Source organism: Emydura macquarii, unplaced genomic scaffold, assembly GCF_026122565.2.
Source record: "Emydura macquarii macquarii isolate MOO-44397 ecotype Brisbane River unplaced genomic scaffold, CSIRO-AGI_Emac_v2 contig_705, whole genome shotgun sequence".
NCBI lineage: Eukaryota > Metazoa > Chordata > Testudines > Chelidae > Emydura > Emydura macquarii.
Genome location: NW_027130842.1, coordinates 1,828,945 through 1,841,635, shown reverse-complemented (window position 1 = coordinate 1,841,635; position 12,691 = coordinate 1,828,945). Strand labels below are relative to the sequence as shown.

General features: G+C 37.8%; 1 protein-coding gene across 1 annotated transcript in view; it reads left to right on the top strand.

The window, feature by feature from the left end:
• The window catches only part of AHI1 (Abelson helper integration site 1), a 163,959-nt gene that overhangs the window by 128,508 nt on the left and 22,760 nt on the right, over positions 1–12,691 (top strand). The window contains 3 exon segments of the mRNA XM_067542267.1: positions 5,383–5,448; positions 8,116–8,278; positions 9,658–9,758. Coding sequence (XP_067398368.1) covers positions 5,383–5,448; positions 8,116–8,278; positions 9,658–9,758 — 330 coding nt within the window.

Genomic DNA, 12,691 nt, shown 5'->3' with positions numbered 1-12,691 from the left:
ACCAGTATTGCCCTCATCACTCTTATCACTTTGCTTGTGTGTAGTGGCCCTTTTCCTATCTCTTTTGGTTCTTTTGAATCTTTAGACCATAAGCTATAGGGCAGGGACTGTGTCTTCCTATATTTTTGTGCAAATCCCAATACATTTGGACCCCAAACCTGATTGGGGTCTCTGGGTGCTACCACAATATCCATAATAAGTAATAATAGTGAAAAAGATCTAGGGGTGATAGCAAATTAGCAATAAGGCTGCAAAAAAAAAATCAGGTGAACAGGGGCAGCTAACGGGGGAATTTTGTGAAGGAGTTTCCCAGGTGACAAAGGCACGACTATGTGATCTTTGGGGTGAATTTGTTGTCTGTAGTGTGTGTGTTTGTGGTGTGCTTGCTGCTTGACTGAAATGTATCGTGTGGTCTGTTTGTTTGGGGGCTGTTGCTAGCTAGCTGTGTGCTGATACTAGTGGCTTCCTAAGCAAGACTGAGAGCTTCTTAATGAGGCTTTGGTCCCCGATATCTTCAGCACCCATCAACCCTTAACCAGGGGGTGTGGCTACTCAGGGAGAACCAGGGTTTGAAAAGCCCAGTCCTAAGTGACCAGAGGAGCTAGCTAACAGGAGTTTTGCAAGGGAGTTTAGAGGGGGAGTGGGAGAGTGCGGAGGGGAGGGGTTAGATACATTTCATTAACGTTCTGTAAACTAAAGACAATAAACTACCTCTCCCCTCCCGATAAAAAACAAACAATAAAAGAAAGAGCTGCAGGAGTAAAAAGAGAATGCAGGCAGAAGTCCAGCAACAGAGTTGGGGGTATCCAGTTTATTGCATTGAAAGTAACATGTATGATTACCTGCCCTGTGGGCGGGTGACATATGTGTGCATTCCGTGCAAGGAGCTCCTGGCCCTCAGAGACCGCATACAGGCTTTGGAGACCAGTGTATCTGAACTGGAGGAGCTAAGGGAGACAGAGAGGTACATAGATGAGACTTTCCTGGACACGGTAAAATGGTCCCACACCTCCAGTAGGACCACCTCTGTACCGTTGAGGAGGATGAAAGTAAGTCTCAGGGAAGGAGAACATCAAACTGGAATGGAGGGAAACGATCCCATAGTTGAGACCCTCCTTCCAGATGGTGTCGTGGTATCCTCTCACACTGAGGATACCTCTCCAGGGAGGGAACTCTAGTTATTAGGAAAAGACAGGTAATAGTAATGAGGGACTCGATCATCAAAAACGTAGATAGCTTGCTTTGTGATGACTGGGAGAACCACATGGTGACTTGCCTGCCAGGTGTGAAGGTTGCGGATCTCTCGAGACATCTAGACAGACTTATATGTAGTGCTGGGGAGGAGCTAGTGGTACATGGAGGTACCAATGACATAGGGAGGGATAGGAGAGAAGTCCTGGAGGCCAAATTTAGGCTGCTAGGTAAGAAATTGAAGTCCAGGACCTCCATGGTAGCATTCTCTGAAATGCTTCCAGTTTCACGCACAGGACAAGTTAGAGAGGCAGAACTGCAGGGTCTCAATGCGTGGATGAGACGATAGTGTAGGGAGGAGAGGTTTAGATTTATTAGGAACTGGGGAACCTTTTGGGAAAGGGGGGCCTATACAGCTAGGATGGGCTCCACCTAAACTGCAATGGAATCAGATTGCTGGCACGTAAAATTAAAAAGGCCATAGTGCAGTTTTTAAACTAACAGCTGGAGGAAAGCCGACAGATGTGGAGAAACAAATGGTTTGGACAGAGACATCCCTTAAGGGAGGATCTATTAATGGAACTGCTCTATATCCTAGTAAGAAGGAGAGAAAGGAAGAAGATAAAATATGGGTATGATCTGATGAAAAACAGTCAAATGAAAGAGTCTCATTCAATTACATCACTTAATGGCAGACAGCTAAAAAGTGACAATTTTTTAAAGTGTTTATATACAAATGCTTGAAGTCTAAATACTAAGATGGGTGAACTTAAGTGTCTCGTATTAAATGAGGATATTGATATAATAGGCATCACAGAAACTGAGTGGGATGAGTATTATCAATGGAATAGTAATGTCAGGATACAAAATATATCAGAAGGACAGAATAGGTCGTACTGGTGAAGGGAGTAGCACTATATGTGAAAGAAAGCATAGAGTCAAATGAAATTAAAATCTTAAATGAACCAAACTGTGCCATAGAATCTCTATGGATAGTAATTCCATGCTTGAATAATAATATAGCAGTAGGGATATACTACCAACCACCTGACCAGGATGGTGATAGTGACTGTAAAATGCTCAGGAAGATTAGAGAGGCTATAAAAATAAAAAAGTCAATAATAATTGGAGATTTCAACTATCCCCATGTTGACTGGGTACATGTCACCTCAAGATGGGATGCAGAGATAAAGTTTCTTGACACCATAAATGACCGATTCTTGGAGCAGCTAGTCCTGGAACACACAAGAGGAGAGACAACGAGTCTTTAAAGTGCTACAGGACTCTCGTTGTTTTTGCTGTATACAGACTAACATGGCTACCCCTCTGGAACTTTTCATAAGAGGAGAGGCAATTCTTGATTTAGTCCTAAGTGGAGCACAGGAACTGATCCAAGAGGTGAATAGAGTTGAACTGCTTGGTAATAGTGACCATAACATAATAAAATTTAACATCCCTTTGGCAAGGGAACACCAAAGCAGCATTTAATTTCAGAAAGGGGAACTTCACTAAAATGAGGAAGTTAGTTAAATAGAAATTAAAAGGGACAGTGCCAAAAGTGAAATCCCTGCAAGCTGCATGGAAATGTTTTAAAGACACCGTAATAGAGGGTCAGTTTAAATGTATACCCCAAATTAAAAAACATAGTGAAAGGACCAAATAAGAGTAAGAGTACATACACAGGTGTGCTGGCTCTTAGTGTGCTAGCTCCAACTCCTCTGAACACATTCATCCTATGCTCCAAAAACAGCAATGCAGGGAATCTGAATACAACATGATTGAATTGTTTTCACTTCACAGCAAAGGGGGATGTAATGATGTGTTCATGCTAGAGACAGATATGTCCAAGGCTTGAGCACGATTCTGAAAAAAGTTGTTACGTTTTATTGACACTGTGAAAATGAATCATGCTTTAAAAGTATTGGAGGAGCCACCTATATCTCCATGGTATTATTTTGAAATGTAGATGAAAGCTTAGTGTACTGGGGAAATTACTTATTCACCACAGCAGACCCCACCATGCTGTCTTGATAGTCCTCGTGTTTGAAGCATACAGCTGTGATCATAGTGCTGCTTGAGCTCTCACTATGCCAGCTCTTGGATGGGGTCTGTACTCACACACTGTCATGTCTGCCATTTTAAAAATATACCAATACTCCTTCAAGTGGAAACTCTTTGGATTCACGTTATTGAAAAAGTTTAACACAACATCTGAGAACATTCCAAATATTCTAGGGGGTGGCTCATGGCTTTCCAAATATTATTTCCTAACAACTCACCTCACTCTTAAGGAAAACTTGATGAGACCTTCTATAGAACACAAATATCTTTTTAAAAAAAAAGAAAGAGCAAGAGAAAAATTCAGTGTGGTAATGGGGGCTATATAAATTCCTTAACTAGTTACCTAGATAATATTAATAATAATCCTGATGAATCACTGTTGAACAGCAACTCCCACCCTCCAGGCTAAACACACTGCCTGCAGAGTTCTCTCAGTTCAGAGAATGAAAGATGAGGAATGGGCTGAAACCTGCATGGCTGTGTTAACTACCAGCATGCCATTTACAAGTCCCTTAAACTATACTGTAATATAGATATGTTCAGAGCCTGTGTATTTATCGGATCAGACTTAAAGATTTATTACTCCGTGTGTGTAACATAACAAAAATTCAGTAGCACTTTGTTGTAGGAATAGATATGCTAGTAAAATGTAAGAATTGACTGCAGCTGTTTACTTTGATAATTCTATTATTGTATGGTTAATATAGCAAAAGCCATATTGCGTATTATATATTGTATCATAAATGAGCTAGAGATGAGTTTAGAGAAGCTTAAGTTTCATGATCACCAAGTAACCCTCTTCTAGATGGGTTAAGACTAGTCATCCTATGAAAGTGCATTATAGTTCTGCAAAGGCAGGAATGCAAGTCACTTGAGATTTCAAAGAAGACCACAAATTCTGCTCTCCTTGCTGAAGATTGTTATAATGATGATCCTTTGAAAAAGACACGGTGAGGGCCTAATGGAAATAATACTGAGGGAATAAAAATAGCATCAAATTTAAGATGTGCATTCGTTTGAAAAAAAGGTTAAAAAAACGGTTTTTTAAGAGGGAAGGAAAGAGAAAGTTATAGATGCTGAAAACATTTGAAGTGAGTATGAGATGGAAGAAAAATTGGTAAAATGAATGAGATTTCTCATGTATTTTAAAATGGTTTATAATTTGGCACAATTCATTATGGGTTGAAATGCCACTTCCAAATGCCCATAGTTGATTCTTCCATTAAAATATCTTAGTCCTTTTCACCCTCGTTACATGCTGGCTCACGTATTCATAATGTTTGTATTCTGAGTTGTAGTATGCACCCTTTGGCATGCAAAAAATCCAGGCAAATCTGGTTTTCCCTTTAATAAATTAGGCAAGTGGCACCTTAGCTATTTCAGTAGCACTGACAATACCTTGTATCAGTTCAATTACCACGAGGGAACCGCTTTCGGTATAGTGGAGAAAAACAGTTTTGTCATAATTATTCAATTCTAAATCTACTTCCAGCAAATACTTCTACATTTGGAGAAACCTGCCAAAGGTTTGTAGTTCAGCTACTTGAATTATGTCAAACTTTCCAGGTATTGGTACATCCAGGTTTGAGCACATTTACAGCATTACTGAAATGCTAGTTATAGGTAATATTCCATTTATTTCAGTGAAATGCTAATAAATAATGGCAGCAAAGTGCAGTTAAGAACCAACAGTGAAAAGATTGATTGTTTCAAATCACCAAAAATGAGCCATTATATTAATAATAAAAAAAATCAGTTTCAACATAATAGTTGGAAGGGAAATTCACTGCATTGTCTCCAGGTTACCACCATTGTGTAGTTTGTAATGAGGCATGCTCAGAATTAATATTCATTATCAGCCTTTTTTTTTTTTTTTTTTTTTTACCACAACGAGTTGTCTTCAGGGGTGTAATTGTAACAAAGGAGTTTTAATTAAATCCTCTCCTAAATACCTGTAATCAATATTGTTAGGAATATTATCCAACATCATTTGTATTTTGCCTAGGAAAAACAACAATTAATATTTATTACAGTACACCGTTGTGTTTACAGTGTATAACAAATGCTCATTTGGAAAAGTGTCCTTACCAAAATATTGCATGTTAATGTTAAAATAATTTCTTCTTTTAGGGTGATGATCCTCTGGCTACATCATATATGAGAGGAGCTAGTAGTTCTACACCAGTGCAAGAGATAGTAAGTATTGTGCAATTGTTTATTATTTCCATACCTGCTACACTGTATTTATGCATTTTGGAAAGATTAATCTACACCATCACTATCACCACCATCACACCTCCTCCTCTAACCATTTTCTAAATCTAGCCCTTTAAAAATGCCTGGAAACCAAACATTTTGGCTGAATGTAACTACCTACCAGATAACAGGGTCCAAGCATAATTTTTTCGGGCCTAGTACAAACTTGTAACACGGACCCCCTCCCACATACATGCCACAATCCCTCATCCCATACATACAATCTCATGAGCCACGAAAAAAGTTTGAATTCTGAAATTACTGTTATATATTCTACATTTCTGAAAAATGCCCCCTCTTTGCTGTTTTTGTTTAACATAACACCCAGCCTGAGAGTCCTACAAGTTTGCTAACTATTTTGTAACTTTTTGGTCATTATAAAGGTATTATATCCTGTCAATGTCTTGATTTTTTTTTTTATTCTAATGGACCAATGTGACTGCAAACATTTTATAATTAGGCCAATTAACTTTAAAGCTTTATTTTTCTGGCCTTTTTCATTGCAAAATCATGAGTTAGCCCCCCAAAGTCAATTTCTCTTGCAAGTTCACACTGAATAGACAAGATAGCTAGGTGGTTTAACCATTCTTGCCACATTGTAGAACACCAAGATCTGGACAATAGATAAAGGGAAATAAGTTTCTATAAATATCGTCAGGCATGATCTACAATTTAGCCTCAATTTTTTCCTCATGGTAATGGGGGTTGCAGCCTGGGCCAGGGCCTCCAGGCCATGGTAAAGTGTACCCTTTGCCACCTCATGTGGGGGTCCTGCCAGATAGACAGGATCTAAAACAGACTTTTTTGATTTCCTGCAAGTTTTTGGAATTTTGGGGTCTGGTTCAACCCCAATTTTTTTTTTTTTTTTTTTGGAACTGCCAGCGAACCAAAAAAGTAGTTATTTGCCCAGCTCTAGTTCAGATATCTCAGATGGGATCATGAAAATAATGGTGACTTCCACTTTTGTTTTAATCATTGATTCCCTAATTTCCCTAAATCAATCGCAATACAAAATACAATGGTACCAAAATTTTGATTTGCCTTGCTTTTGTTTTTAAGCATGTTGCAAGTTTGTCAAGTCACTAGATTTTTGTAATTTTTTTCAGACATTGGACAACTGCTGAGCATTTTACTATGGAAATACTGTGAATTTTGTTTATAAGACATTGCAAAAATGCACAGCACTTTCTGGTCTGCTTTCATTTTATGCATTCTGTTGAATATTTACCTCAAGTTATGGTCCTTTTACCTTAAGTGAACTTTTTGCAGTATTATCTCCAAAGAGTCCTTACATTTTTCAACTAGTTGGCATTCTGTATTGTTTTTGAGCATGCTTGCCTTTCCTGATGTGGGGAGGAGAGTTATAATTGAGAGGGAGGTATTCAGTTTCTTTGGTCCTTCAGTTATGTTACTGGCAGCTAGGCGGAGGTTTGGATAGATTCCTGTCTAGTAGTAACTACGCTGTTCTCTCTTCGAGTGATTGCTCATATGCATTCCAATTTAGTGTGTGCGTGCCCCGTGCACAGATTCCCGGAACTTTTTCCCTAGCAAGCCCCGCAGGGCCAGCACAGGCGCCCCCTGGAGTGCCGCGCTCATGTCGCGTTATAAAGGGCGCTGCTGTCCCCGCGGGTCCCCAGTTCCTTCTTTCCGCCTCTGACGGTTGCTGGAACTTCTGCCACTTGCCGTTGCAAGCAGCAGTCCCTAGCCTTTTCGTCTAGTAGAGCTCCAGATTAGAGATCAGTTGTTGAAGTATTATATCTTTTTTGGGTGAGTTCTGGGGAGGGTGGAGATTCCAGTATCCTTTTAAACTTCCTCTGTTCATTTTACTCTTTTTTACTCTCTCTTGATGAAAATGGGACAGAAATCACACCCTGATCATATGGTTGTGGAAGCTAAATAAGAAATGATCCATGGTATTTTTATTTTCAGGACAGTCAGAAAGGCTGTGATTGGTGGTTGTGTATTCTATGTGTTATGAAAGGTGGGAGAAGACTATTAAAATGTTTCTAGTGAAATGTTGATGCAACAGTGTAGTATGTTTCAAAGGCAAATGGCTCTATTTTGTAGGTAATATGTAGACCCAATATGCAAACATTTATAATAGATATTTGTTTCAAAACAAAACATTACAAATAAATGAAAGGATCAAAATAAAGTTTTACAATGAAATGGTTCCATTGGAGTTTTCTGTCTAGTAAAGCAGTCACATTGTTGAAGTATTTATTCAAATGTATATATTTAATGTGCATGTGCACAGAATTGGATCTGAAAGTGGTGTAACAATTCTGAGAAAGTGAATGTACTAAGTTTTTTTTTTGTTTTGCTTAACAAGTTAATTGCTTATAAAGCTAACAGCTGCTGTTTTGAAGCTAATCTTAGTGTATTGAATGTTCTTAACCATTTCTACAATCCCACAGTCCTTTATCTTGCTTCTCCTGCTGCGTTCCCACCACCCCTGATCCCATTAGCAAAAAGTGAGACAGCCTCAGCTTTTACCAAAGTGCAGCTTTGGTTTCAGCTGCTTTTCTGCAAGAGGAAGTGAATGTTGGGCTTTTTTCTCTGTGGCACAGTTGTGATAAAGATGTGGTGGTCTTATCTCTCTTTTAGGTAGTGGCTCTTTATGACTACACAGCGCATCGATCAGATGAGCTAACCATCCATCGCAGTGACATTATCCAAGTGTTATACAAAGATAATGATAACTGGTGGTTTGGCAGCCTAGCAAATGGACAGCAAGGCTATTTTCCAACTAATTATGTGGCTGGTGAAAGTAAGTTTACTGCTCTCTTCCTGGTATACCGGTGTGGGTTTAACTGATGGTCCAAGATTTTACCAGGCTATACTGCTTTATAATTCTGAATGTATTTGTTTATACAATACACATGACATATCAAGAATTTACTCTGATGCAGAAATTATGTATAAAATGGCGTGTTGACATGTAGTACTTTGTACATTTGAAAGTATCAACACTGCAGTCTCACGTTCCAGTTCACACAGTATCTCCGCAGTTACCAACCACCCCTTTCCTCACTTACCCCCCCGCACACAACCACCTGGTTCACATAGTATCTTTGCAGCTCTTTGGGGCTCCCACAGCATCTAGACAGTTCACAGCATCTGAGGCTTCACTCGGTAATAGCTCCCAGACTCAGCCATGTCAGGCTTCTAGACTTTAATTTAGCTGTTGAAGTTGCACAACTTTTCCCCACTCCAGTGGAGAATGTTTCATTCCAGTCCAAGGATTTAAAAGAGGAATGTCAGCTAAAGCAGCTATCCCAAGTACGAGTTCTGAATTTGGTGCTGGGTCCTAGCCATTAAAAACAATTTCAATAGTGCACTAATGCAGCCTGAACCTCAAAACTAAACTAAGAACTGATCACAGAACATAGAGAGCAGCGTAGGGAGCCCCTCTGCTGCTACGGGTTCCTTATCAGTTCAGACCTTTCAAATTACGGGACATCTGTCTGCTTCATGCTGGAAACATGGACCCAAGGGTAGGAATCCACTGGGATATTTCTTCAGAGAATAAGAATTACAGTTAACTAATTTTCTTTTCTAAATTAGTGATGATACTGGTATTTAGAACATAGGAATTCCCTAACCCGAACAACCCAAAGTTTGATCTAATCTGGGATCCAGCCTTCAGCAGTGGCCTTTACTGCTCGGGAAATAAATCCTATAATAAACCTTGCCAGTTGTGCAAAATAACTTTAGGAGATATGTGACCATCATATATTATGCTGTTATATTATGTTACTTGCGGTGAGCATGGTACTTTTTGATAGCCTTTAAAATATAGTTGCTATAACCCCACATGCTATTCTTTACTCATATAAATGTCTAATCCTTTTTTAATAGTTGCTAACTATTTATGATTGTAGTGGTAATAACTAGGCTAAAGTAAATAATCATGCTAAAGATTAGTGCTTATTGGAAAATTTTAATTAAAAAAAGGAAAATTCTAATTAAAATATGCTGTGAAAAATATTTTATGACCAGCTAAGCTAACCGTCTCAGTGTTAACCAGATAATAATATCACTGCCGTTCACATGAAGTAAAACATACATTTCCATTAACAACATTCTTAATTGCATAACTTTCATGACAAACATAATGGTGAATTTAATCATGTGTTATGTTTTTAGCCGAACATGAAGAGGAACAGTCTTCTGGATTAGTACCAGATTCTACTCCTCTTCTACATAGTGAACAAACAGAAGAAGAAAAATATCCAACTCCACATGCGGTAATTATTTGGGAGGAGGGGCCAATAAACTGTAGAACATGCATTTTAATTTTCCTGCTTTTTTGATAAAATACTGAACATGCAGAACCTTTTCTTAGGCAAACAACTCTGTTTTCAGCTGGTGTATAATGCAAATTTGTTGAGTGGATCCAGTTACCTCCGTGATGTGTCAATTAAATGCTGGGCCTGCTCCTGCTCTCATTGAAGTCAACAGCAAAGCATCATTGAAATAAATGGCAAAGCTCCCATTTATTTCAAAGAGTGCAGGAACGTGACCCATATCTACATTATTACTGAAAGATGAGTATGAAGATAAATGAGTAAAGATCACCCTTTATGTTACTTTATGTTACTTAGATACTGGCATTCAGCAAGTGTACAAGGCATGTGTGTGTATCTCTGCATAATTGCACTCCTTGTTCTGTAAAATTTCTTATTTATCAAATGGCTTAGCTAAGATATGACTGATGGAAGAAGTTTTCAATCCATGTAATAATTTCCTAATTAACACACACATTGGGGATCCTAAAGCCTCTTCACGCAACAGTGATATGCTATATCCAAACCTGCTTACTTGAGCAACAGATATTTTTCATTCAAAAGGAGCTGAAGTCCCTTTTATCAGCCCCTACTCCCTCCAGGTGATTTGGAGAAAGCAGTCTACAGTGATGCAGCCTATTATATCATCTGTCTAATTTGGAGGAGTGAAGGATGAGATGCAGGGAAATCCATAAACAGAAGTAGAATACTGTTTCTTCTAGCCCCTTCCTCTTTCTTCAGGTTCATCCCATTTTCTTTGTTCCAAAAAAACCCTATTTTCCATTGAAAATATTTAACATATTTCTGAAATTTACATTTACAAAAGTAATTTTTAATCATTAAACCACTTTACAAATAAAATAACTCCATAGCAGGGTTTTCATCAGCCAATATCCTACCGTAGAGCTATATTATGGACTCTGCTGGGACCTGTTATATCACTATTCCCAAGGTGTATATGATCATGATTGGCAAGCTCACATCACGTTGTGTATTATTGCCTATGTATCTCATTCTCTATTATATGTTTGTTTGTTTCATTGTAGAATTCTTGTTTCCATGCTTTTACACAACTTTAAGGCTTGGCAGAGTGAATTCAGGGCACAAGAACTAGAACAAAGATACAGATACCTGTCCCAGCTCAAGTTACAGGAAATGTATAAGAAGGAAAAGAAATTCAATGTTGGTGTATCACAGAGAATAAGATGATAAAATATATGGAAAAGGGTATGTGTAAAACAGACTGTAACTTTCGCATCTCCGTACAATGCAAATTAGAACCTTTCCATAAGTAATATTCTCATCCACTGAAGAAAGGGTGAAAATTACTGCCTTAAACCATAGGATAATTTGTCAGCAAAAGTAAACATACAAATTCAGGGAACGTTAGTTAGAATTTAAAAATGATTTTTTAACTGAATGTGTTTGTGACCCTCTTCTGTTTGCGTCCCACAAACATTCAAGTAATCAAACTTCACTACCATAAATACTTACGAAAAATAATTTTAACTTACCATTTTCAATATTTTTCCAAAATGAAGTTCAAATTTTATAAGGTTCAAAATATATACTGAATTGCTTAGTTAAATAAATCATCCAAAAAAGAAAATACCACCATGTAACTTATGTTACCAACATATTGCAAATTTTGAGATTTAAATATTCACAAAGTTATTTGAAACCTCCTTGTGTAGAAATAACATTTCATATAGGGGGGAGAAAGGTGAAATGTAACAAATAAATTATTTATTCCAATTATTCACTCAGCTCTATTACTGAAGCCAACAATTATCATAAATCCGCTTACTGAATACTTCTAATTATATTTTTGTAAAATTAATCACTATATTGACCAGAAATAATAATTCTGAAATATTTCTACTGCTTCTTTATTTCATAGCTGTTCCACTATAAGACTGTGTAAAAAAACTCATAGCCAAAACAGTGTTTCAAATGGCAAGCGTAAATTAAATGCAAATGTATACCCTAGTGTAAAGCACAGTGGCCAAAATATAGTAAAAGATATTATATTCGCCATTCAGTAATAATTTCTGTTTATATAGTCTAACATGGATTTTCCCAATATCTGCATGATCATTTTCTTGGTTAATTACACTGATCGACATTTGAAAACCTCTGCCCATTCCCTCTATCTTCTTATTCCAGCTGTAGATAGCCTAATCAGCTCATCTGTGTTACCTTTAGAAATTCTGTTTACAAAGACACATAGAAATTAGAAAGGGAAAGATCTATAGTAGTTAGCATTAATAAAGATAGGTGTTTTGTTTGTCCTGAAATTTTTTTATCAAGAGTAAACCAAATTAGATTATTGAATCACAACAACCTTCCGGTGTAACAGTGAACATCAATCACAACAAATTTGTAACAAATAATAACCAAGTTGGTAAAGGAACGCTACCCACAGTCTGCAGGGTCATTTACTTCTTTTTAAGGCCATATTGTTGAAAGGGAATTGTGTGGGTGTGTGAAAGGCAAACAAAATATTAGTTTATACATCTATAAAGAATGGGTTAAAATATAATATTAAAAATATTATAATACCATTATATATCTGATGCCATCCCTGTAACACTGCATTCCATTCCAATCATCCTGTCTCAAAAGAGATACAGCAGAAATAAGAGGGGTTCAGATATTTAAAAATGACCACAGAGGTCCCTTCTGGCCTTGGAAAGAAGAGTTACTTACGTTGTAAATGTTGGTTTTTGAGTGCTTGCTCATATCCATTCCAAATGTAGGTGTGTGTGCTCGCCACATGCACCAGTGCCGGAAAATTTTTCCCCCAGTGGTACCTGTACAGACTGACTCTAGCACCTCCTGCAGTGGCATGCACATGTGTTAGAGAGGTAAGACAGAATGTCCAATTTACCGTC